The 27328-nt window shown below is 45.0% G+C and overlaps 1 protein-coding gene across 3 annotated transcripts in view; it reads right to left on the reverse strand.

Moving 5' to 3' along the window:
- The window catches only part of SEMA6A (semaphorin 6A), a 128061-nt gene that overhangs the window by 39628 nt on the left and 61105 nt on the right, over positions 1 to 27328 (reverse strand). For all 3 annotated transcript variants that reach the window (XM_026507799.4, XM_026507803.4, XM_057307033.1), the window contains exons 2-11: positions 23626 to 23763; positions 21319 to 21436; positions 16727 to 16787; positions 15686 to 15748; positions 14878 to 14979; positions 9457 to 9547; positions 6224 to 6343; positions 5448 to 5536; positions 4340 to 4557; positions 858 to 989 (exon numbers count right to left, since the gene is read on the reverse strand). In XM_026507799.4, the coding sequence (XP_026363584.1) occupies positions 858 to 989; positions 4340 to 4557; positions 5448 to 5536; positions 6224 to 6343; positions 9457 to 9547; positions 14878 to 14979; positions 15686 to 15748; positions 16727 to 16787; positions 21319 to 21436; positions 23626 to 23725 (1094 nt within the window). In that variant the 5' untranslated portion in view covers positions 23726 to 23763. The remainder of the gene's footprint in view (positions 1 to 857; positions 990 to 4339; positions 4558 to 5447; positions 5537 to 6223; positions 6344 to 9456; positions 9548 to 14877; positions 14980 to 15685; positions 15749 to 16726; positions 16788 to 21318; positions 21437 to 23625; positions 23764 to 27328) is intronic.

Raw genomic sequence — 27328 nt, forward strand, 5'->3', positions numbered from 1 at the left:
GGAGGAAGAGGGACACACAGATGTTTGTAGGGAACTTAGATGGCATGTGTTCTAATGCCAGTGTGCAGTGCATGCCATGTGAGGAGGGCAAGGGCGGGGGGCGGGGGAGAGTTTCATCCTGTCCTGCTGAGAGGGAATGAATTAGATGGCTTAGCGCGAAGATTTCTCGGAGGTTACACAGGACCAAAAGGTCTCTGTGTTGTCCTGAGACAACAAGTCCCCCATGAAAGCAATGCTGGGGCTCTGCATTTTGGTGGAGGGATATGGACTGCGTCTGATTCCACAGCAGACTAGAACCTGGTAGAGCAGAGAAACCCTGACGGTCCACTGTGCCCGCTGGTCTCTACCTGTCCTTGTCCCGGAGTCCTGGACGCAGCTACGATCCAGGCTGGTTACAGAATCCAGGGATCACCACGTATATTTCACATTTTATTAGGGTGTAAGGACGTGGGTGTAAGGGACAGGGAAGCAGGGTGGAGTGGTGGAAATAACCTACTGAGGTCTGTGAACTTGCACAAGACACGTTCTGCCTCTCTGGGCCTCCCGTTTTCTCAGCTATACACCAGCGAGGCTGGACTAGATGCCTCCAATCATCCTAGGATTACCCCGGATAAGCCACAAGGATAGAGGTTAAGTGAGAAGACTCGAGTGTCGTTGTTTTGAATATAACTATAGGTAATGCTGAGTTTAGGTCAAGGGGATGAAGGCAAATGGCTTCCTAGGGCTTTCTGTTGTTCCGGCATTTGTATCTCTTGGGCCCCATGGGAGGCGCCGGTGTGCAGTTCTTTAAGACGATCACTGTCAGAGGATCTCCCATTTCTCACAGTTCTGAATTGCACATAAATGTTTACACGTACCTGGGCTTGGGCACTCGTTCATCAGGAACTGGTGTCCAGGTGGAATCTGGAGACTTCTGTTCTTTGAACCTCCCCGTGAAAACATGGGCAATGTCAAGCATGTCGTAGGCACACACTGCAGACCCCGGGATGCTGTAACATAACGTTTCACACAGCGTTACTCTCACAACGGTTATGCACGCAGCCTGGAAAACAGACTCCAAAGGAACTCTCCCGTCACGGGCATTGGAAATTTAAAGTTCGCACCCCGGTATTATAAATGTAAGGGATCCGAGTACACACAGTGAACGTTTCTCTGAGTCACGCTTGCATCAGTGGCTTTAAAGGAAGGACTGCTTAACAGCAAACTCATAGAAAAAACCTCTTCATGTTGTTACTGCTTTTGGAACTGTATTTGTTTGTAACTGGTGGTTTAGAAGGTTCAGAAATTCCCTGAATTTACAGTCACTAACCCGAAGATAAAATCTTTGGCAAACATTTTGCGTCTCTAATATTGGTGTACATTTGAAGTAGAAGTGTCTCCACTGTCCACGTATTGCTGCTTTGAATTCTGTTTCTCCAGCCAGGGGCTCAGAGAGTGAGCATATATGTGTGGGGAAAGCAGGCTTATTTTCTGTTCATCACTGCCCATTTCAAGTTTTATTTCCTATTTATTTGCATAAGATGAAACAACTTAAGTCTCTAAGCACCAACATTTTGCAAATAAAGTGCTCTATTAAGTGCTCAATAATAATAATGGTGGTAATCTCTACCTGTAATTACATCCTTCTCTAGTACTCATGGAAGGACTTGGGGATTTTTTGTAATCCGTGGAGAGAAGGCATGAATTATTCATTCATTTGAACCCATGTTTCTTTTTAACTATGGTCATTCCTTGATTTTGATCAAGTAAATTGCAGGCACCAGCTGGCGAAGCATTTTCGCCAGGCTTCGAGATAGTGGCCATCGCGTGGGCCGGAGCACCTGGCCGAGACGTGGGCGCTTCCCAGGGTGGCGGCATCGTCCAGGGCAGAGAGAACGGTTTGATTTTGCAAACATTGAAAGAATATGGAAATCACTTCCTAAGTGATTAGGGGAATTTTCTGCCATCTTTAATTTCATAACACAGTTACTGAAGTATTACTAATAAAGCAAGAATTAGGGAGAGGATTAGAAAGCTTGTTTAAAACAAGGTGGCAGGGTGAATTTTCAAATATGTGGAATATATGTACATTATGCACAGAATTGAATAGATAAGACAATGACCGCCTTCGGTTTCGGAATCTCAGAGCCCTGGCATTACTTACTTAATTCTGTAAAAGTCTCTTCACATCTCCCTTTTCTAAAAGTAGCAGGTATACATATTTACTTTAAATATTATGACAAATAGGATTAATGCTACAGCATTTTATGAGGCACCTCATAATAACTAAAGTTGCTCTAGACTTTGATGATCTTCCCAAGGTTAGAATCACTTGTGAAATCCTTTCTTCTTCCTTCCTTTACTCCCTCCCACCTTCTGTTCATCTTTCCTTCATTCGTCCTTTCTTCCCACCCTCTGTTCCTTCAGTGTATATATTTACGGAGTCCCTTATCTGCAGCCGTAAATGCTCAATAAATAACGGGCTCTCGGCTGATACGTTTGTTGGGACCGGCAGACCTGGCAGAGAGTACTCACTTTCAGCTCCACCCAGGAAGCCTGTGGAGCTGGAGGAGGGGATGGGCCTGACCACGGGGGACCTGTGCGCTCTACCAAGGAACTTGGATTTTTATCCCCAGGGCAAAGAGGAGCACCTCCAGGGCTTGAAATAGCCCTTCACGACCAAGTTTGCCTGTGTGGAGGATGGAGTGGAAAGGGACGAAACCAGAGCCAGTAAAACTAGAGAGAGGCTCTGATTTATAGATGAAAATGGGTATGTGCATTGTTATTTTCTAATTTTACAGAACAAATAATAAGATTTCTGCGACTGCATAAGCATGTACTAATTGGGGGCTTCCTAGGGGCCTTTTAAGAAAATGAACGGAGTATCTATAATATACAAGAATCTACTACTGTTTTGTAATTACACGGTAACTCACCCTCAGTGCCCCCCCCGCCAACCAAACAAAGTAGAAACGTGCTCTGAAATTCCTCTAGCCCCTGCATTCCTGTGTACCAAGACAGTATTCTTTTTTAAACAATCCTAAATATTTGGGTTCCAAAGTGTGAACAGTCACGGCCTGGATTTTTGTATCTTTTCTATTCTCAAGTCTAAAAATCCCTGCACATGGTTAGAGCTCACTTAGATGGAACTGAATACCTCTTGTTGCAATATGGATTCATATTTTCGCGTGTCTTCAGTGGAGAGCTCTTGACTCTTGCCCTCCAGATAACTGAGGAACATTAGTGCGTCCCTTGGCATGTTCTGTTTCAGACTCTCCCTAGTTTGTACGCATTGCTTAAGTGCTATCCTCCAGTCTCATCGTGCAGCTGCCTGTCATCTAGACACCCATCAGGTTCTTAAAAGTCTTGATAAAAAGTGTGATCCAGACCCCAACAGTGTATACCCAGAGGAAGAGAATAGAGAACATCCCAAGTTCTCCACAGACATGAGAATGAGGTTCCATGTTTTTAGATTTCATGACTATGCCGGTTATGCTCATGATTTTCACACAGCAATGCCAGGACTCTAAGGTTTGGGAGAGCTCAGTACCAGGGAATCTTATGCCTGCCTTCCTCCTATTTCTTAATCTCTGCACATTTCTGCTGCTCCGGGAATAGCTTTTAGTTTGTCATGTGATTACTCAAAGTCTTAGCTGAAATAAACACGAATGTGGGAATGAACGTGCTGATGGTATTTCTAGGTACATTGTTTGATGACTGGTAAGTCCTCACTCAAGCCCCTGGAGTCAGTGGCAGTCGGGGTCCAGGTTCCTCAGACAGGATAATAACCAGGGTCCCTTAGGTGGGATGGACAATGGACTCGTTGGAATCCTACATTTCACTCTGTAGACTTTAAATACATTTTCAGTGGTTTCACTTCAAAAGTTATCATTCCAATCATAGAAATATTAGAAGTCACACAGAATGTTAGATGACCTTGAGGAGGAAGGAGGCACACTCTTGGGTTCTAAGGGTGCCTCTTTCATCACCAGACTCCTTGGACCAGGTGACAGAACTGAGTTTAGTTTCCTCAGGTGTAAAAAGAGGGCAACAGTATTCAGTTTCCAGTACTACTGGGGAGATTTAGAAATAACACGTGAGACGTGTTTACACGCCAGGCATATAAATAGAAGATATTGTTATATTTTATCTAATTACTTCTCCTAAAATCCGAATCTAATAATGCTTATAACTGACTGTTAATTTTGTTGATGAAAACGGAGTGTTAAGTGCTTCTTAGCCACAAATAGCGAGCGGCACGTTTTGCGTCAGTTGTGACTCTTGTGCTCTGGGAGAAAACCCCTGGGGAAAAGGAAGCCGGGAAGGACCAGTGAGGTGAGCACAGCTAGGGCACGGTTACCTGTTATAAGGTGTGGAAAAGGTTGCCAGCACGACATCACGGCCATTAATACGAATCACATCGGTGACTGCCTGGAGTATGTTAAAATAAAAATGAGAGTCTCCGGGAACTGAGCAGTTGAGGCGAGCCTTCAGGAAAGACGTCCACTGTTTCTCCAGGACTCTCTGAGACCCTCCCATGTCATTCTTACAAACCTGAGCCACTCTCGGGAAAACTACCTGCCGAGGAAAAACACACCGGGAAAATGAAATGCACTCAACTTGGCGAGATCTTAGTAGAATTTGCCTTTCTTAGAAAACAGAAACACAGCAACAAGGTGCTTAATTTAATCCCGTGTTTCTAAAATTAGTAGCAAAAAAAAAAAAAAAAAAAAAAGGCGGGGGGGGAGGGAAGACTCATTGGAACAGCATGTTTTGAAAGATAAGGCTGTGGCATTTAATACAGAGCCATAAATCCTTCAGGGGATCAGCTCCCAGCCAGAGAAACTCATTTCCATATAGACTGCTTAGCTTTTTATTTCCTCAAACAAAAGCACACTTTGTATGCGCCATCTCTGCGCGTCCTCACTGGCTGCCTCTGGGCCCTGAATCCCATGCTCCGAATTCCTCTAACCCTGCAAGCCCCGGTGGCACTGAATTTGTGCCCTCCAGCTTCATGACCTTGATCCACTCTCCGGTAAACGATAACTGAAGTGGACATCCCGTAAGTGTTCCGCTGTTTTTTGCAGTAAAGACAATCAAGACTCTCAGTTTGCTTAAAGGTGCTGGATATTTACCCTCCTTCTGTGGAACAACTCCATTAAAAAGAAAAAAAAAAAACCAGACGAGTATACCTAGAAACCACCTCTCAAGATACTTGAGACTCAGTGTGAAATCAACCAAACAAACATCTGTCGATTACATTTTCAGTAGAAATATTTCAGAGGTTCCCTGTGATCTGGGACTGTTCTGCGAAAGGCTCACAGGGCCCGGAGGCAGAACTGTGTTCACTGCCACCAGTCTTTGGCCGAGTCTTCTTGAAATGATGACCTTGCGATTAGATTTCTGGTTCTTTCATGGTCATTCGTAATAACATTGGTCTGACCGCGTGAGACTCGTACCCATCTTACCTTTCCCATGGTGTTGTACTCCACTGCTATTTCCCTGAAGAAGAAGTAGATGTAGTCCCCATAATCCACTGCTTGGACAAAGTACGGTTCTGTGGGCAAACGGCGTTTTAATTGGGGACATGTCACACAGAGTGAAAAGAACTTCAAATCACTTGCAACCAGAGACATGATATAAGTTAAAAGTGTAGGGCCATTAGACATGGGGTTAACGTGAACCATTTCTAATGACCACACATGCAAGTGCTGGGGATTCCAGAAGGCACTTGAGGCTACAAATTCTATCTTTCAGAAGTGGTTGCAATGAACAATGAAGAATAAATGAATTTTCATATGTCTCTAATTTTATTTTCTGCAGTGGAATGCTCGTATTACAGAAAGGATTTTATACGCATCTCCTCGTGAACCTTGACTCATATAGGGTTGTGAATAGCTTTCCTCCTGCTCCCCACCACCTCCAGTCCCCTGTTCCCTTCCATGAATGAAGCGTTCAGTTCTTTTCACGTTAGACTCGGTGACGAGAGCTCAAGGCAGGAAAGATGAATGTACAGTATTCTATTGTAGTGGCATTGGTCGTTGTGTTAATACTCCAGAAACTCATGGGAAATGAAAGGGGGAGGTAAAGAAATCAGTTGGGGCAAAAGATGCCGTTTCCACCTTCCTGTCTGTCAGAAGCCATTACTAAAATGGAACTACAGTCTGGTCTGTCCAGGCTCTAAATCTCCCTCAAGCTACGTATCTCCCCCCACCGGCCCTCCTTCTCTTAATTGTTTGTTCACCTTTCAACCATTTGGAATCGTGCTTGACGGTCCGTAGGGTTGGGCTGTCTCCAAGACTCCGGTAAATGACTGCGTCGATGGCAAGGAAGTCAGTCACTGTGGCTGAGTATAGTTTTCCATCTTCGAAGAAAACGAAAAGAGGTGAACAGGGTGTGGGAATAATAGAGACATCCCCCGGATGGCTTTCCTACATCAGGCAAATGAGATAGGACAACTGGGAAAAATCCAAGAGTCGCTGGGAAAATACTTGGCCCACATTCCTAACCATTTTAAATTAGGATCTTGAGAGATGAAACATTTTTCATTTTTAAATTGCATGGCAATTTCTAAGCAGCAGCAGCTCAGGGAACAGGGTAAATGAAAAATGCTGTTTGCTTCACTTGATTAGATGGACCTTGGCTGGAGTCTCAAGGCCAAGGGCCCTTGGACACTGCCACTGCCACCACACCGTGGCAAACTGGATTATGTGGGAGCCCGGGGAAAGAGAGAAACTGATTGTATCACCAGAAATGTTAAGTATGCGCAGAAGTGATGGGAGGCCTTCGCCTGGGCTGGTGAGGGGAGTCAGAGAGAGGGGTTTCGTAAGCAAAAAGCAGTTGACTAAAGTGCTACTTTGATCACGAGACTCACTGCTTCTGTTTACGTCAGTCGCGAGAGCCACTGAGCCCTGCCCGTGGAGCTTAAAGAAGAGACACTTGCTTCAGTATTGCAAAGTCGTAACCCGAAAACATTGTGACACTGAAGATGCCAGCGCAAGGAAAACAGGAGAAGGGGTGACCCAGTTCAGCCTGGCCTTTGCTTGAGAATTCATGCCTTTTGGGAGATGCGCTTTAGGGTCTGTCTAAGGCAGAAGAGCATGGAGAAAGTTGAAGATTAATCCCTAACGCTTTTGGCTCTTCTCCTGGATTAATAAACATCTGGTTTACAAATAATCCAGTAGCATCTTCTGGAATAGTAAAATCTGTGCAGTATGTGAAACAGAAGCAAGAATTACGTTCAAAATAAAAAAGTGCTCCCGTGGTTCATTTTTAGTGGACACCTTCATCAGCTGTATGTCAGTGTGGCTTATCCACACTACAGAACCACTTCAGCTCTTCCACTGGCGGGATAAGCGCCATGGTTTTTTAGAAGAGTTGATCCCAACAGATCTAAGCAAAGTTCTCGATGTCTCCTTTTGGTCTAAAAATAACTGAAATTTGCTGGGGTTCGAGTTAGAGCTGTCTTGACATCTGCGTTATGAACAAGGCATCTATCAATAAATGTTGATGGCAAACCTAGCTATGGACAAAGACATGTCTACACAAATCACAGCTCTTCTTAGAGAATCAATCAGAGCCCCAGGTCGTGCAGATATGCCGGGGAGTGGGGGGCAACGGGAGGGCAGCATGTGTGCGTGCGTATGTGTGTATTTTCCTCGCATCTGCTTTCCATTACGCTTTTTGTTTTGCATTCAACATTGGGTATCTCACCAGAACTTCTTCTTTTTTTTTTTTTAAAAAGATTTTATTTATTTATTTGACAGAGATAGAGATAGCCAGCGAGAGAGGGAACACAAGCAGGGAGAGTGGGAGAGGAAGAAGCAGGCTCCCAGCGGAGGAGCCTGATGTGGGGCTCGATCCCAGAATGTTGGGATCACGCCCTGAGCCGAAGGCAGACGCTTAACCGCTGTGCCACCCAGGCGCCCCCTCACCAGAACTTCTACTTAGAACACAGAGCACTATTCTGCTGCTCTTGCTAAGATGACAACCATTAGTTGCAACAAGGATCTTCTATTAATAAGGGCTGAGCTTTTATGAGATTTCAAACAGTCCAACAAAAACTCTCCAAGTATACCTGTCGGGGGAGGAAGAGGGGTATTCACAGTATTGCCTCACGGTGTAGCTCCTGGAAGGTTCCTGGAAGGTTGGCGGCCTTAGCCACTACTCTGATGCTCCCCCCTTTCTGTGTCTCTTCAGCTGACAGTTAACTTTTTCATGGTGCCAGCAGGTGCAAGTGTCAGGAAGGTGCTGTAGCAGGAGTTACACACTCACGCACTCCGCTCTGGCCTTGCTCCTGCTCACTGACAGGTTTACAAGACTGTTTCTTACAATGCCGCGCGGCCCCCTAATACCATGCTCTAACTTCAGGGGAGAACCTGAGGAGCCCTTCTTGGCACAAGCCATTTCTCCAACCTGTGACTGCAGACTGAGGCTCACACATGCATGGCACTGAGGACGAGGTTCAAGGAGCTAATCTTGTTTCATAATCAAAGCCCTAAAGTTCTTCATGGAGCTGGGATGTGCGAGTTTTGAGCTGTTGTGATGGAAATTACAGCCAACTGCTTTATTACATGCTGTAACAATCACTATTATACCAACACTTCTCCCCACACCCACCTCCACACAGCTGGCAGTGAATTCCTAAATAAATTCCTAATTAAAACACACACACACACACACAGACACACACACACACGCACACACGCGCGCGCGCCTATGCACGAGGATCCCAGCCTGAAGATGATGGCTTAGTTGCTGCTGCTTTCTGTCCTTTGCAGGGGAAGGAAGGGGAGAGGATGAGGAGTATACATCACCCTAAGCTGATCTGCATCACTCCCCCCCCCGCCCCGCGCCAGTTAACTTTCCATCAGAGAGAAGCAGGAACCCTGATCAGGTCAATGATATTTGAGGTGTCTGCTGGAAACTTGTGGGCTTGTGGCCTTCTGCACCTTTACCTTGTCTCCTCCCTTTCCCCTTCTCTATGTGGACAAGAACACACGTAGCCCTAACTGGAGCTGGTGGCCACCCCATGTCTGTGAGAGCTTCCCGTCCCTCTCTGAGAAAGAATTGCAAGAGAGCAGAGAAGTGAAAAGGCCCTGTGTCCCAGATGATGGTACCGAGTCACTGAGTCATACCAGCCCCAAAGTCAATCCTGCCTTGAACAGTCAATCTACTTCGGCGGTCTGAGGGGGGATCTTTGATTATTTGAACCCAAAATGCCATAAACGTGTCGCACATTCAGTGCAAACCTGCGATCCTTTTCTAAGGCACATAGGCACCGGTAAGGGTGGCGGAGACTCCTTGTATGAAGCAAAAGTACAATTTCCATGTGAATTTCAAATGGAAAAGGCATTCTTAATTACAGTATTCACCGGAGAATCAAAGTACAGCTGTGACTCCGCGAATCCTCCAGGGCGGGTTCGCAGCAACAGGCATGCGAGAGCAAGTGCAATGACAAGAAATCAGGCCGTTTACCTGCAAACAGTGCAACGTTGGCATGTTTGGCATCATACGGACATCTGGCCATTCCACTAAATTCATCCCCAGAAGGTTCCAGAGTATCCATCTAAATGAAATAATGGGACTTCATTAGGAACAGTAACAACCGACAGTAGTCATAGCAACTCATATTTATAAAGCACTTAATGTGCGAAGTAATTCATATGCATAGTGCAGAGAATCCTCAAATACCCTCTGAGATAAGTCTGTTGGTTTCAGATGAGGAAACTGAGCTTTGGAGAGATGAACTCACTTGTCCGAGGTTCTACAACTAGGCGAGTCTGAGATTCAGTCATGTTTGCTTGACTCTTAACCGTTATAGTAAATAGATTCCCATATCCCTTTGGAATGGCCTAGAAATAAGCGTCTTTTCTTTGGAAAAGGGATTTTTTAAGGCAATCGCTGGGAAAACTTCCTCCCTTCCTCCCCCACTGCTTCTGAGTTAAATGTTGAGTCATAAACTCTACAGAGAATGATCTCAGTCTTTGGTTTTGTTTTGGCTGAGAAGCCCTGCCTTTGTGGGTTAAATCCCAGTAGAAGACACTGGAATTCTTCCTCTGGTTAGCTGGCAGAAGAGTATGGCGTCAATAGAGGTACAGAAACATTGGTGCAAGCAGAGCTCCGGTGGCCTTTTGCACCAACTTCAGAAACCTGTCCCAGCCTCCAATCATGAAGATCAGAAGGAAAGGTCCAGAAAGTGGGGCTCACACAAGTCAAAGGCAGTCAGGAGAGGGGCTGCCATTTGACGTCTGTGTGCTCACCCCACGCCTTGTTCCTGCATGCTGGGGGTTATAACTGGTCTACCAGTGAGTTTTGTTTGGCCATCTTAGTATGGAAGGAAAGAAGGGGGAGGGAGGGAGGGAGAAAGAAAAGCAAAGACAAAAGAAAAACTGAGCTCTGTTTTAAAATAAGGAGATTGTAAATGAAACCCGATTTCTTCTTTTTGAGCAAGCGGAAAAGTCAATTCAATTGCCTTTTTTACCCAAGTGGCAGCAACCAGCTATAAGTGAAGTAATGGCCACCCTGCCATTTTCTTCAAACAAGCATATGGACTCCAGCACCAAGACTTCTTTACCCACAGAATATATGTACACCCTGCTTGTCTTACTCCTCCAAGGTACCCACCTAGCTTCATAGGATTTGCAGGTGTGGTAAAGCCTTGCTAGTGGGTAAAGCCTCACCAAATTCTATTTCCCTTTCCTCCACATCACACTAAACTACATTTCCCATCCTCCCCTGCAGTTAGGTGTGATCATGGAATGAGCTCTGGCAAACAGAATGGGAGTGGAAAGGTCTTGCCTCTAAAAACCTTCCAGTGTCCACTCTTGCTCTCTTCCTATATTCCGCCCTGCTAGATACAAAGGATCCAGTCTAGAATCGCAAGATCCTAGGAGACGGCCGAGGCAGGAGCAGGATGAAGCTTAGCCTTCTGCATAACCTAGTGGAACAGAGCCTCTGTCACTGACCCGCACTCAGCTGTGACGTGAGCAGGAAGGAAGCTTCTCTTGGCCAGCCCCTAACATTAGTCAGAGGTTGGCCTACCTTGACCTGTAATTCGGGGGTTTCTGCCTTCTACCATGTGGTCTTCTTCCTTACACCAGGGATCACCCTAGCATTTACAGCTCAAGTACCAGAGTCCCTAAAATTATCTCCTCCACGTCATTAATGTTTTTCTAACCCTCTGTGGTTCCGTCTTGTTTCTGTAGTCTGAGGGTATCTTGGTTACATCTGGCAGTTGTCTGGTTTGACCACAGATACGACACTGGAAGAGGAGCAGTGTGAGACAGCTGTGGTGCCCGGGGAGGCTCCACTGAAAGGCCTTCAGCACTGAGTCAGGGGCCCTAAGTCAAGGTGTCTGCAGTCGTTGCACGGGAGGAGTGAGGTGCTTCCCGAGCGGCTGGTGGTGGTGTCCAGTCCTTGTGTTTTCTGCTTTCAAGCCCCGGAAACGGTTTCAGGGATACGACAGAACTTCCTCACTGCTCTGAGCTAGCTCCCACCGAAGCCCATCCTGTCTGTTCAGACTCTCCGAGACTCCCAAAAGCAGTTGTATTTAAAATGTGTATTTTTGGGGGAAAGATGTTGAGGTGAGACATCCTTTAAATGCACTCTTCTCCCCTCAGAACACATTTATGAAAGGTTTTTTTTTTTTTTTTTTTGATATTTTATCCCAATAAGATCATTGTGTTGAACTGTGACAGACTTTGTGGTCTGTGGGTCTGGCAAGTATCCAGAAGTAATGCTTAGTACACAGCGATGCAGTGGAAATGCCTTTATCCCCAGCAGTGCCTGCTGTAATCCTGGCAATGGGGAGACTATGCAAGGGGGGATTTATGCTATTAAATGTACCGAATTCTTAAAAAAAAAAAAAAAAAAGGAGCCATAGCTCTAGCAAGCCAAAGGCAGGAGGCAGTGAAGTATTAATGTTTCGGTTTGTGAGTCTGGAAAGGTCCAGAGGCAAAACAATGCTATGGTGAAATCCTCTTTCCACGAAGTGAGAACTAATCCTGGTGGTAGTCTCCAAATCTCAGACTTACCAGCAGCCCCTGGAAATTAAATCACCATAGGGTACAGATAATTATACTAAGAACCAGCCTGATGTTTTGCACAAGTTCGAGAGGTTTAGAGAGCAGGAGGGAAAAGACATGGAGTGTAGTTTTAGGTTTATAGTGGGTGGCCCATGGAATTCTTCCCCGGGTAATCTTATTTGGGGCTCTAATCTTTCTAATACATTCAGCTTACTTCTCTTTTAAAACTGTAAATTGGGGCATGGGGCAGAGGTGGAGACCGAAAATTTGTCACCCTCCTGCTTCAAGTTAGTATAATCAACTTGATGCTTCTGCGCTCAGAGACTTGGAGTTTTTGGCGGGGGGAAGACTGGTCATTGTTTTTGCTTTGAACCTATAGTCCTGATATGTTCATTAAAAGTGCTTAAGAGAGCCTGTCGGTTCTTCCTGCAGCGAAATACATTCTTGTCTCACACCATCAACAAAGTCCTGCTCTGCCCCGAGTCTGAACACCTACTTCTCTGAGCAGTGCCAAGGCAGACAGACAGGACTGCGCGGGAAGAGCATCGTGTGTTTTCCGAGAGGCCCAGGCTCCCAAGCAGGTCTCAGCAGGTATGGCTAGAACAAGCGAGAGGTGACGGTCTCGCCACAGGTGAGGCGTCTCGGGGAATGGAACATGTGTGGGAAGAATGAGCTAGACCACTCCCGGTCTGTGTATCGCAGTGCCAAGAAAACCTGTCATTTGTCATAAAAGATAGCTTTCCAGCTAGGGAATTGGTTGGGAATTGTGAAAGGCATTAATCTTAATGAGGCCTAAACAATGACAAACGGGGATGGAATATTAAGTGGGAGAATGAGAGTCAACGTCAGCTGTAACGCTGTCACTGGCCAGAGGAAATGTTTGGACTGACTGTCTGCTACGGACCGAGTGGATCCTGCCGTTGTTAAGAAGTTTGCTATTTTAGGATAGTGGGTATTTTTAACATTAATTTCAATTTTGAAAAATACTGCATTAAAAATATCACTTATCTTACCTTGATCCTGAATGTTTTTGGTGCGTGCCTTACGTTTTATGCCTGGGGCGAATGCCTCCCTTGCCTCACCCTAATCGGGGCCCTGCCGGAGCCCATTTCTAAGTGTCAGATGGAAGATGAGTGTGAGGGTAAGGCAGACCCTCCCTCTGATGTCTGTGTGAAGGCTGGGGTCTTTTGAAACTGTCCAAGGAAAGGCTGGTGAGCTCTCTGGTTTGGATATCAGCCCATCACTTCTCTTTGCATTCTTCACACCCCTAAGGGTTCACTTTATGCTGGTGAAACCCAAATGCTTATTTCTGTCCCTAAATCAAGGCTCACCATCCATCTTCCGTTAGCTCTGTCCGTTCATATCCCCCAGGCAGTGCCATCCACAGGGCTGGTCATCGTCACAGAGTGCGGAACTGAAGCCCCACTCTCTCACAACCTGCCCCTCCCAGCCCCACGCTCTCCTGCTCTTACTTCCTGTCCCACCTGCTGGCAGTTCCATCCATCCTCTTCCCCAGGAGAGAGCCTCACAAGCCATTCTTAACCCCTCTCCCTCCTTATCCTGGGCTGCTTATCAGTTTTTGCATCCTACTGGTTTTTGTCACTTAAGTATTTCGTGAATCCGTTCTCTCTCCTCTGTCCCTGGGGCCACCTACCTCTCCAGCCTCTGCTCTCTTCTTAGTTGTCACTTCACAGTCCAGCATTTCAGACCCAAAGGAAGTTTATCAAGCTCAACAGACTGTTTCTTACTCAGTGCCTTTGTTGACGCTGTTCCCTCTACGTGGACTGCCCTTCTCTCTTCCTTCTGCTAACTGTCCTTCTTTAAAACAAAGGTTAGGCGTCTCATTCACTGTTTACCCCACACAAATGAACAGAGCACCTGTTGGGAGGCACTGGGTCAGGCTGTGGACAGTCACAGAGCTTGAGGGTGTCTCCCGGACTGGGGGCGTTTATGTTCCCTATGTGAGAACAGCAGCGGGGAGCATTTGAAGAGTGGGGTTATCTACCTCCTTCTAGAAGCCTTCTCTGTTCCTCATCTCAGGCCAAGGTTAGCATCTTTCTGTTGTGCTTCCATAATACTCTGCATTGTGTCACCACGGCAGCGGCCCATGGAATTAGTCTTCTCCCTGTCTGGCTTCCCTAAGGATGGAGGTCTCTTCTTTGTCCTTACAGCCTCAGTGCCTGGCCACGCGAGAAATGCAGTACATGTGTGTGGAAAGAAGGGCTGTGGCAGAAAGAACGGGCAAGGGGAATGAACAGGTGTGGAGCCAAGACCTTAGATCATGGCCACCTCTGTCCGCCGCTCAGAACTGACTTGATTTGCTAATGCTTTGAGACTTGATTTTTTTCCCTTGCGTGAGGCCACAGTGGGTAAGGCCACTGTCAGGTAAGCTGAGTGCTAAACAGAATTAAATTCCTGCATTCTTAGAAATCTCTCCTAGAAGAGAGTCTGCAGTTTCCGCCGGCATGCTTTTGAGATACCTCTTAAAATAGGAATTACTCACAACCTAAGTGTGTTTTTGTGCTCAGAGAGGAGATGGTGGGGTGGGAGGGAGAAAGAGGAAGGGAGAGAGAGGAAATGCACGTGGTATACACGGAAAAGTCTGCTGGCGTTCCGAACAATGAAGAATAGGGTCTTAGAGAAACTAACTTTGCTGGGTAGGCTCCTTAACATGTGTCAGTCGGTCCTGCACAAACAGGAAGCTTAGCAGCCTGCTCAGGATCACTCATGTGGAGCAGTCCATTAAGTCCAGTGAGTGAGAGGAGCCCCGATGGTGTTGAATTACCCCTCTTAGGTTGCTGCGGGGACAATCACAGTAAATCATGGAATACCTCTGGCCCCGTGTGCTTCCAACAGACAAAACCGCATTTACCTTATAGTTTCTGCAGGAAGGGTTGAAGGCATTAGTTCCACAGACAAACAAAGTATCATCGTTTTTCTTCAGAAGAACTTTAATAAAGTTGTGACACTCATCCTGAAAAGTAATGCAAACGCTTTTGTATCCAGTCCATCCAGTACAGAAACCCATCCTCACCGTCTACCACGATCTGCCGACAGTAAGGTTAAAAAGGAAGGTGGTTGTGGAGTTCCCCTGTCAAGAATTCGAGCTCCTCCTGATGTTTACCAAAAGATGACGTTGACAACAATGGCTTTTTTTTTTTTTTAAACAGTAACTAAAAGCATGGGATAGAGAGAGCGAGCGTGAAAGTGGCAGCCTCCCATCATATTAATTTTAATGCCACATATCCCAGGGTCCCTTGATGGGCAAGGCTCCTGGCTGAAATGTGTTTTTATGTTGTTCTGGGACTAAAGGCACAAACCCCCGTCTGTCTGCGGCAGCTTTGTTCTGAGCTCTTCTTCAGCCTCCCCGAGGACTCTGGTCTGTGCGGCGGGCTACTAGAGAGCGCGCTCACAAGAGTTGGGGCAGCCAGCGTGGTGTCCATAATCCCTAGTGCCCCTGCGTAGTTCATGATGCAGCCCTAGCAGCTGTCGTAATATTTCATCACATTAAAAGCAAACTGTTTTTGCAAATTAAAGCCTTCAAATAAGTTGATGGAAAAAGCAATTACTGGGGGAAAAGGGACTAGCACGATCCATTCCACATCACGGTCTACGGCCGGAGATAACAGTCAAAAACTTAACCCAAAGTGGCAGCTGCAGGAGAAATGAAAATTGCCTACCTTATGTTTTCCCTTCATTCTGCATGTGTCTACATCAGCCTGTCTAGATTTCCATGTCAGTTTCTGCAGGGATCAAGAAAGAAATCAATTAGAGCCCAGAGGTTGTTGCATTTGATTTTAGAAGTAAGAGTTCCCTTGGGGAGATGGAGGCTGAACATGTATTTATTGAAAGCTTTCCGCACCCTTTCTCCATGATTAATTCACCGTAACAACAAAAGATCGGAGATGGGATCCATTCATTTAATTTTGAACTCCTATCTATTCATTAAACTACAGAATGATCTTCTTCTCCTTGAGATAAAGATGAAGGAGAAAAGGAAAGAAGAACAAACAACAGCATGGAAATTTCTCGTAAAATATCCAGATCATCTTGCTAAATGACGCTCGTTTTGATAAAGTACATGTCCTTGCCCTTTCCTTTCAGTGGATAAATCACTTTTCATAAAGCGCGCTTTTTCCCTTAAAGTATGGAAGTCATTTACTTAAACATAAAGGGGACATTCACTTCGGGTGGACAAAGATTTAATTCAGGTTACTCTCCACGTAAATTCATGGGCTGAAGGGATCGTCTACTTCTGTGGCAGATTTTATTAACTAAAATGCCTCCATGTGGAGTTACAGGGGAAGCTTAGGTTATATTTTATGTCTGTCTGAAGTGGATAATGGTCAGATTCCTGAGCCACAACAGGCAAATCAAACTTAATGCTGCAAGACGTGGAAACGTAACATCGACACATTTGTGGGGCAAGATTTTGCATAGGAAAACTGATATTTTCCTGGACAAACATGGTAGTATTTTATAAAAGGAATTTGGAAATGACCTGAAACTCCAGAGTACACAGAGGCACACACATTTGATGAATAAACTATGAGGTAGATAGCTCTTTGCAAACACGGATTCGCCCCACATTAGTAGGATTGCGAAAAAATGTTCCAAATTATTAGCCATGCCATCTCATGCAGTGCATTTAAAATATGTATTCCCTTCAAGAACTATCGGAAAGCCCTTCCTTTTAGAAAGATGGTCTTAAAACTACTTACTTTGCTACAATAAATTTCTTCTATGTGTGAGGTGTCCATATCAACAGTGTAAATATGGTCCCTGTAAACAATGAGAAATTGATACAGTGTCAAACAGAGGAGTGGAGATAGTTAATTTTCTCCGGAATGAGTGTATATCTCATTCCAGGCAGATAAATCCATATCCATGTTATTAGAAAAGAGACGTCCGCGTGCAGGAAGAAGGGAGCGGTTCAGCCTGCAAGACATGCTCTTGATCACACCCTGCTACTTCTGACAAATCGTGGCATCTTGCTGAAAGGGGCACCTTTTATGAAAACTTTGCCGTCGTCTCCCTCCTACCAGCACTATACTCTCCATATGTATGCAGTTCAGGAGAGAGGACTTTGAAAGTTAAATTGACCCCAAAACCAGAACACAGGTGGGTTTGCCCGGGCCCTTTCTGTATCTTCAAACCCACGTATCAAACCCTTGCTGTTCAACAAACCACACTCATTCATCACAGGGGCTAACAAAGAGCTCATCTCGGGCAGTTTCTCCCTGCACAAAACTTTATTTCCAGCCTTAGCTTTGATGATTTGATTGACAAGATGGAAGACGATAAAGGTGAAATTATTTCCAGAAAGCACTGTTTTCTTCACACAGTGATGGTCAATTAAGGTCTAAAATGTACTTGAGCTGAAGTTTACATTTCTTGCTTCTGTTCACCTTCCTGTTTTGCTGAGAATTTGGTTGCCTTTACGATCTGCTGCCAGTCTCCCCCTGGAAGGGAAGAAACAGAATCAGCAGCTCAGGTGTGGGGCTATATTTAAACATCCCCTTCTGTGTGAGCTGAGTACAAGGGCGTTTTTGTCTGGAATTCAGAAGAAAGAAAAGAAAAGAACTCACTCAACTGGGGAGATGGGGGGCTAGCGAGGGAAAGCAAAACAGCTCATTTTCCCTTGAAATAACATTGACTTTTTCTAAAACGCAGGAAGTCCTGGGGCTGGAAAATTACCCACAGCTTTAAACCAGGACCTCAAGGCTCCCATGTAGACTTTCAAGCCCCCTCATTACTTAAGGGAAAGTGGAGGGAGTGGGGAAAGAAAAAAAAGAAAAGAAGAAAGAAAGGAATGATCTGCTGTCATGATTCACTTTAATTCCCCCCCCCCCCCTTCTTTGGAAATCTGTCTGCTACTGCTTTTAGGAAAAGTACAACAGAGGAAAAACAGAAAGAAAAACAGGCTTTCTCATGTGAAAATAAAAGTTGGGGGCAAGCTGGTTGGCTTACACAATTTTCTTGCAACTGTGAGCGGTTGAGCTGTGTGTGTGTGTGTGTGTGTGTGTGTGTGTCTCAGGGTGGTGAGGGGGAGAATGGTTTGCCTGTTTTTGTAAATTGCTGAATTGGGAAGTTCTTGGAACCTCAGTAGGGTGCCAGAACCACCCTGCCCTTTAATTTCAAGGCAGTTTTATTGCATTCCTTTATTACTTGTTTGACTTTATTGGTGGTGCTGTGGGTCAGGCTCATTATTGGGACAAAATTGCCTATTACTTTGGTATCAGGTTTGAGATGACTCTAGGTTTTTCCTCGCCCTCTCTCCCCTGAAAACTTTAAGTAGGAGCTGAATATATGAATTGTAAATTAACAGCTGATTAATATGCACTGGCCATTCCTCAGAAAGCTCTGGGATTGCCCCCTTCTGGCCTGGCCTGTTTATGTTAATTAGCAGTTTAGAGATTAAACAAACAAAAAAGAATTTTCAAAATGGATAGTAATAAAGCAGAATTGAAAGGGGTTCCTGCCATCAAGGCTCACTCAGTCTCTGGGTTCTGGATGGGACTTGACTTCTGATGGCTGACACCAATTGTTTGCAAGAACCGGGAAGCTTACTTTAAAAATAGAATTCCGTGAATGAAATTTTGTGGACCATTGAAATCTTTTTCAATATCCTGGAGATCACAGCGCCCAGCAAATGGAAACCGCACTTTATGCTACACGTAAGGCCAGGGTGAATGGTTATTCCAACTGCCCGCGTGTGCGTCCCAGGATTCATAAGCTGCCCTTCACTGAATTCAGTAAAGTCAATTCAGTTTGTGTTCAACTGACTTAATCTGAGGACTTCCTCCCCCCACCCCCAACTCCAGTGAGCAAAACTGAATTGTGTTGCTGTGGTTTGAGCCTGGGGGAAGGATTGGACTTTACACCGTGTCACTTGCTGCCCAGGAACCTGGATCTCTCTGGGCAGTGTTGGGAAATTGAAGGGAGAGGAGAGACCCTAAACATGGTGGCCAGGAAACTCCTTCAGGAATTTTCCCAGGGGTGGGTCCTGAAGGCAAGTGGCCAGGTGTAGAGTGGAAACCAACAGGTCAGTGCGGGGGTCTTACAAATTTGACCTTTAACAAAAGGCAAGTCTATTTTATAGTTTTAAAAACATGAATGTGTTTCTCTCCTTTTTCCCCTTACATTTCTCCTTATCGGGAGGTGGGGGGGGGGGTAGGATAACACTGGGTTTTAATGAGCTGGAATAATGTTCACTTTTAAGTTTGCACAGCACTTTGCTCCTAACTCAGGGGCCACCCTGGACCTGCAGTCCACACCTACACTAAATCTTCAGGTACGAGGGTAGTCCGGTATGCCATTTTCCCCCCAGAGACTCAATTGCAGAGTGACTCATTCATAGAAGATTCTTGACTCACCCTACTTCTCACAGATCCAGTGTTTAATCATTGGTTTTGACCAGCCTATAGATAATTGACTACAAATGTAATCTTCCAGCCCTGCTACATTTAGAGATCTAAAAATGATATTTAAGAAGGAGCTGATGGGGGCGCTTGGGTGGCTCAGTTGGTTGAGCGTCTGCCTTTGGCCCAGGTCATGATCCCAGGGTCCTGGGATCGAGCCCCGAGTCTGGCTCCCTGTTCAGTGGGGAGTATGCTTCTCCCTCTGCTCCTACCCCTGCTTCTGCTCTCTCTCTCTATCAAATAATTAAATAAAATTTTGAAAAAAAAAAGGAGCTGATAGAGCCTACCAAAGAGGCAGCTACTGAGGACCTCATTGGAACGCTTGCTGAGGAATACCCACATCGCTATGTTTGTGGGCAAGAGCTAGTAGAAAGTTCCTGCCAGAACAGATAGTACCACCTTTCCTCCTCAGTAGGCTGTGGAGTACCGGAAGTAAGTGCCCAGCTTCTAGAGCAAGGCCACCCCGCTTCAAATCCTGCCTTTGTCATTTTGCTCCAGGCATTCCACCTTTCTCTACCTTGGTTTCTTCCTGTAGGACATGGAGGTAATAGCTTCTTCACTGAACTAGGGTTCTTTTCCAGGACTGAATGAATGAACATTTATAAAGAACTTACACAGCACATACAGCTAGTATGTACCACGTACGTATATGTGGAGTAGAATTGTTGAAAAGGGCTTTGGCATTGCTGCCTGGGACATGTTGTGGGATACTCGCAGGATACTGTAGCGTGGCCGCTGGTTCTTGGTTTGTGTTGCATCGCTTGTCGTTGGAGAACACCTAAGTGCTTTAGAAGAGTGAAGCACTGTTGTTGTCGACCTGTTCCTCATCTATGCTCACAGCCACGCAAGTATCGCAGACGTAATCTCTCTCTCTTCTTCCCACTGTGCAGTAATTAATCAGTCTAGCCCCAGGTTGAGATCACCGTGGAACCCCACAGGATAGGGTTCCTTGTTGCTTTTCATTTAGACTTTTTTTGAATGAACTATGCACCTCCACAATTGGGGATCATCTATGGGTAGAATCCCAAGGGACTTCTTAACATCATCTAATGTCTCATTTGAGAGAGGACACGTCATGGCCAGAGACGTTGTGCTCTAGGTTAATTAAGAATAGAATTAATGGGGCACCTGGGTGGCGCAGCGGTTAAGCGTCTGCCTTCAGCTCAGGGCGTGATCCTGGCGTTCTGGGATCGAGCCCCACATCAGGCTCCTCCGCTATGAGCCTGCTTCTCCCTCTCCCACTCCCCCTGCTTGTGTTCCCTCTCTCGCTGGCTGTCTCTATCTCTGTCGAATAAATAAATAAAATCTTTAAAAAAAAAAAAAAAAAAGAATTAAGACAAAAGCCTAAATCCATATGAGCCCTGTTTAGGCTCTTTTCCTGCCATGCCATTCAGCCTTAAGACACGGTCTGTTTAAATGACATTAGCCAGTGGATGAGTATTTTCTTACTAGATCCAAATCGAAAACTCTTTTAAAATCGGTGCTACTGTCATTTAGTTGCAGTAATGATATGTACTACACATTCACTACAAAGTTACTAACAGGCTTAAACATGTATAATACATGTTTACACATTCAAGTTAATTTAACAAGTATCAAGGAGAGAAGTACTCCACTGGTTGCCTGAGTAGATATTTGCGTATATGTTCAAGATAAAACAGTGGATTATTTGAGTCTAAGCTTCAAAATATGCAAACATTTAAATCCACCTAAAGTTAAACAGACGCAGAAAATCGTGAAAGCATGATGGCTTCACAAACGAAAGCAGCCTTCAAGTTCAATAACGCGTCATTTGGGAACGTCACGATCCTTACAACGGTGCCTCCTGGGTACGTTCAGATCTTAGGACCTTCGGATGCTCTGAGGGCGGACGTGAGGAAAAGGCCACTCACCTCGCAGCAATGTAGAGGGTTCTGTTCATGATCATAACCATTTGGATGTCCAGTCTGTGCCTCTGGGTGCTGTTCCGTCCTGGCTTGTGGCCCACAAACACCGGATACTGTTTTGTATCTGTGAAAAGAAAAGATGGGGCAAGAGAGGGAGAGGAAATCAAGCCAAGAATTGACAGGGCAGGGAGAGGAGGGGGGCTGGCCACAGAACCAAACCATATTTAAGTCAGTCCATGCCACCACTTTCCATTTCCAGTGAGTCTGTTATTTTAGGAAAGCCCGTGATAGACGGGTGCTCTGGGAGGACGATCAAGTTGCAGTTTCATTTCCAAATGATAATAAGCCTGGACTTCTGTTTCTCAGTGTCACCATTTCTGACTTGTCCCTTTTTTTGGGGGTTAAACTTGCAAGTGAACCCTTTACATGAAGGTGCTCTTTTCTTCCAGTTTTCTTTTCATCTTCTTTAGAGTGCTAAGCCTGAGGGGCAGCCTGCCAAAGATCTTGTCTCCGGACAAAACTATTTCAAAGCAGCTTTCCCATCAATCACCACAAAGGCAATGTGGTCTGGAGGCGAGAACCCTCGTCCAGGAGCCAGAAGAAAAATACAGTCTCCACAGGCGTCCAGTTGGAATAATCTACTATTGAAGGCTGCCCCGCTAGGTTGGTTGGCATTCTAGGAACTGTGGGAAGTTCCCTCTTGAGTTAAGCAATTGGCTAATCTCACAGAAGCGGGGGCTTTGACAGGACAGGGTCAAACTGAGTGTAGCCAGTCGGGTGATCTGGAATTTTCCCTGACTTGGAGAGTCAATGAACATATTTCTGCTTTCCTCCAGTTCTCTTTTGCTGAGAGCAGGCAATTTGTAATAATATCTGACCTTTAGAAATACCTACATTTCAAAAATCTCTCTGCCTTTAAACCTACACTCTCCAGAGCATTGGCAATCCTCCAAAGAAACTCAGAAGGAAAGAAGGATGAGTCATATTCAAAAATGTTTTTTTGGGGGTGGGGCGGGCTGTAAATAATGACTTGAAACCCATTCACGGATTCATGCTCAGACCCCTACATTTGAATCCCCTGTAGTCTGCGAGCGTTACTCACAGTGGGTATCAGAGAGCCTTGGTATATTTGACTCACAGTCAAGCTTGGTACGGGATTATCTTGTGCTTTCCCGCACACGCTCTGCGATTTCACTTACCCATTCATCAAGGAGCTTGCTAAGGCAGTTCATGCCCCTCTACTGTCAAGGATTCGAGGGTCCATTGACATTTCATTTTCAGCAGCATATTTGGGCTGGGGGCTCTTCTTTACACGGGTACCGGAGATAGAATACCTGTCCCAAATAGGGATTACTAAATGCGTAGTAAGATTTGGTACCCTGAGTCAGGTGGACCGCCACTTTAGTGATTTCGAACTACGCAGTTTGGTCCTTAAGCCTGCCCTGACTTTTGTTGGCTCATTGTCTGCTGTGCCAACTCACCTTCAGGTGACATTATTATTTCCCTTTTCAGGGACTGTCCAGCAGACAGCCGCGCACTAATGGATCTCCTTAGTATCCCCTATAGACGCTCAATCCCTTCCTTAGGGTTTGTTCAGTGTTTGTTCTGGGATGGCTACTGGGAAAATGGGTATTTGGGTAAAAGGGCTCCCTTCCACCTTTGCTGCGATAAAATATTTTGTCTTTTGGAGGGAAGGAAAAGAAGCAGTACATGGGCTGTTCGATTCCACGCACAGGGAGGACTTTTCCTCTTGAGTAGTCAACTGAACTCTTCATCACGTGGCTTTCTACCCTTGACAGTGAAGGGGAGACCAAAAGACAGTTATAAGTAGTTAAAAGAGGTCCTCTGCGAATTCAAAGTCCAGCAACGTTTTTACTTCTAAGTCTAAAAGAAAAGTTAATTTGTGTCTCTCAGTACTCCAAAACAGTCCTCTTCTTCCCGTTCTCGTCTTGTAACAGTGCCCATGCGGTAACGGCACGTGAGAATGTGCACTCGGGGCGATACCCAGATGATGTTCTCCCACAGCTGGTTTTTGGGCGCAATCAAAGATGGCCTCATGGTCGTGACCTTAGACTTCATCAGAAGTACCGAGGAACGTTTCAGATCCTCACACACGTTCACACACATGTCACCACAACAGTATTTAATGGAGTTTCAGAACAGCCGTCTCCCCAATTTGACGAGACCCCTCTGTCGTCTACTAACAGGTCTTCTGTTTTATTAAATTTTAGAAAATGTTGGGTGTTTTGCTGGTTGAAGCAGCCTGAAATGCCCACAGAGAGAGAGAATGACAGTAAGATTGTGGATACTTACAGTTGCCATGCGAAATACTGATTGGCTCAGAATCTTCTGGGAAACCAGCCCCAGCAAAGTGTAGCAGTGTGAAATATAGCAGCAAGGCTTCTGACCTCATAGTAGTTCAGCGGGGAGACTTTTTTCCTCTACTTCACCCTGCCAAAGAGCAAAGAAGGGATTTTTTTTTTTTTTTTGCAAGTCAGCTTTATTCACCTCCATAAAATGAAATGGCCTTGAAGATAAATTTAAGAGAAAAGGGGTCTCTGCTTCATATCTTTTCCATTGTGAATTCACGGATTATTGTGTTTTACATAAGAAAGCTGTATCCAGTACCCACCGCACCCTCCTTCCCCACGGATCTGAGCCCTTTTGCAAAGCTGCTCCCGAACACATGACCCAGAGCCTTATTCGTTCCTCTGTCCCGAGCCATTTTAAGGCCGTCATCAGTGGCTGTTTCACAGTTACGAAACTGCATTCCAAAAGGTGTGGATGACAGAGAAAGCGTTTTTTTTTTTTTCTTTTTAGCGTAAATACTTTTCTTCTCAGCAGGTTTACGGCAGCAGGCCACCCCCCAGACATGTTTTATCCGTCCAGTATTCAAAAATTTGAAGTGGTTGCCAATATTGAAAAAAAAAAAAAGATTTCTAATAAAAATCAGAGTATCTGACCTATTGACCTAAATGACTGTTCCCTTCAGGCACCACACCCCACCCCCAACACACATGCACACATGCTCACACACACACACACACACACACATACACACCCACCCCATAATGCGCCCTGTTTACTAATTTCTGTTACCTGCTTGACCCCTTAGTTGAAATGTTCACCCTTGGTTTACATAATTCTAGAATGACCTTGGACATAAATAAAATCACACAACCTATGTTTAAAAAGAAAGAAATGGATCCTTTTAGACTCTGAAGAATACTGTAGGGAGAATCTGAAACCACATCCTGAAATGGTGTTTTTTTTTAAAGACCTCATTTATTTATTTGGGGGGGAGAGAGAGAGAGCTCGCGCGTCCATGCACGAGTCGGGGGAGGGGCAGAGGGAGAAGCAGACTTCCAACTGAGCAGGGAGTCTGATGCGGAACTCCATCCCAGGACCCTGGGATCATGACCTTAGCCGAAGGCCGATGCTTGACCGACTGAGCCACCCAGGTGTGCCCTTAAATGGTATTGTTGATTAAAAAAATTCTCTATCTGTATATTTTAGTCTCAAATACTGCCTTGCAGTGGAACAGGAGTGAATAAAAATGCCAGATACACTGTTCTGCCCAGCTGTAGGTTCTTAAAGATGCTCTATATGTGTAGAAAATTCTCCTAAATCTTAGAAGTAAAAGCAGTCCCATGGGGGGCTGCAGCATACAGTGAAAGAAGGCTCCCAATACAGTAAATATCACATAATTCTCAGGCATATTTCAAATAAGTGTTGATCTATAGGGGAAATAGTGTAAAATGGAGATATCTTTTCATCTTTCCAGAGTGGTAAAGCCTTTGAAGTAGCCTGCCAGAGATGATCTTTGTTGAACAAAGCTATTTTACAGTAGTCCATCAATCATTTAAGATTTGTGTGTAGAAAAGTCAAACTTAGTAACTTAGGTGTCTTTGAAAGTTAATTTGGCAAACAAGCTGCTAACTTACGCTTTTTAGAACACTTAATATTAAATACCTATGTCTCTCTTCTTCATGCCAAAAAAAGCATTAACGAGTCCCGAGTGTTGCATCGCAACTTACAATTTCACAGACACAGCTGGGTCTTAATCATTTCTTCAGTTGAAAAGTACACATTAATTAATTTGCTTTATCTTGAAAAAGAGGGAGCGAGCTTGAGAGAGAAGCCTGAGCAATTCCAGATCTCCATCTCTGGTGCGGAGATGAAAATTAAACTTTAAATGATGACTTGCTTACGAGGGCAATCCATTACCAAGAGACATAAACATGTATTTATAGACAGGTTAAAAGCGATCATCTATTCATTCATTCATTTGCTAGTTTTTCCTATTCCGGAGACTCTTAACCCAAAGGGAAGAATCCCTGAGGTCCCCTTGTTTGTTTCTCATGGCATCTGTTCAGTAGAACACTAAAGAGGAGAAATCAGTCACAGGAGTTAGTAAGACATAAACCAGATCCCAGTCAGCTGTTACATTTTAGAAGAGAAAGTAGGCCCGGGCAAGAGGAAGTGGCAACATTTACCAAGGGCTCAGGAGTGGTATTATAGCCTAATACAGAAGCACATTACCTCCGAGAGTTTGCAGCATGTAATGAAAGAATAATGGAGACTCAGAACGCTGATGCTCAGTCCTTTAGAAATCTTGGGGAAATATATGTATACTTTTAAAGATTAATTTGTCTCAGCATGACAAATGAGTCTCTGGCCTTCCACAATTGGCATTCGTCTTTGTACAGATGTCCTACAAGCTAACGAGACAGAGCCCTGCTATTTTAATGTATCTCCCAAGTTTCGTGGTTCCCAGCTTGAGATTGCATGGGGTGGATGTACCATGCGCCACCCCAGAAGCTGGCTGGCAGGCAGGGCGGTGCTTGCAGAAGAAACCTATTCTGTACTCCAGTGGCTTCCTTTAATCCTTACATGTAGCCAGGACCGAGGCTGCGATGGGGTATTTAAATATCTCCAGGTTTACAGTAGGGCTTCACGCCAGGAAAAATAGCTGTTTTATGTGTCTTTCTATCATCGTATCATCAGGTTGTTAACATGTACATCATATGGGAGGAAGCGTCTGGCAGTGCCTTGGGCCGTCCACACGAACGCTTCACAGTTGTCTTCGGTTGAGGTTTTGATGTATTATTCCCTTCCCACACAACTTTGGGCTCTAACCCTTGTATATATGTAGATAATATATTTTCTTGTTGAAATGATTACTTTGTAGAGAGATCCCAGTTCCATCACATTGTCATGTCCCAGTCTGTGGAATGCGGGCTGGGTCTCCCCGCTAAGACCACAGTGATACAGACATGCCTCGAGCCTAGAGAACAAAAAACGAACAGGCACTTGCCCCTGAATTTCAGACTCTTGAGCTAGCTGGGCTGCTGCAATTAAAGAGGTTGCTTAAGGAATTTTTGAGACTTTGAGCAGTGCTACTCACATACAATGTATTTCTAGGCATCTGTAGCCGCTTGCTGGTTTCTCTTCTCTGTGACCGTGCTTATAGAGGCTAAATTGGACTTAGACATCAGCAGATATCCAGACAATTAGATAGTGGGAAGACTGGCAACATGAGGATTCTAAACAAAAATATTTACTTCGAGAGTAAGCTCCTTATGCCTGTATTTCCCATCTCATTGTCTCAACTTTCTACTCTTCTTAGCCCGGAGAGAAATGGCCTTTGTAAAATACACCATTACTCTAAAGTTATAATCCTCCTCTTCTCCCACCTGCCATATTTGTGGAAAACCTTAAGAGCGTTCTTAATTTTAATAGGCATCTGCTGGGTGAATTTATTAGATCTATTTGGATTCATCTAAAATTAATTACATGACTTTACTCTGAGTCACATGGGCAAGAATTGTGTTGACTTACTACCCAGTCTCAGCCCAGATAAAAATTCTCTTCTGTCATTTTCCCTCTGCAGTTTTTAAGACGAAACTGAGTTAACAGAGCCGTGGTGTACAAATGGTGTTGTGGCTATTGGCTGCCGTGAGCTGAGTGGTCTGTGCAGAATGCTGATTGGCCAGGAAGCTAGCCTTCAGTATTC

This window comes from Ursus arctos, unplaced genomic scaffold (genome assembly GCF_023065955.2).
Source record: "Ursus arctos isolate Adak ecotype North America unplaced genomic scaffold, UrsArc2.0 scaffold_5, whole genome shotgun sequence".
In the NCBI taxonomy this organism is placed as follows: domain Eukaryota; kingdom Metazoa; phylum Chordata; class Mammalia; order Carnivora; family Ursidae; genus Ursus; species Ursus arctos.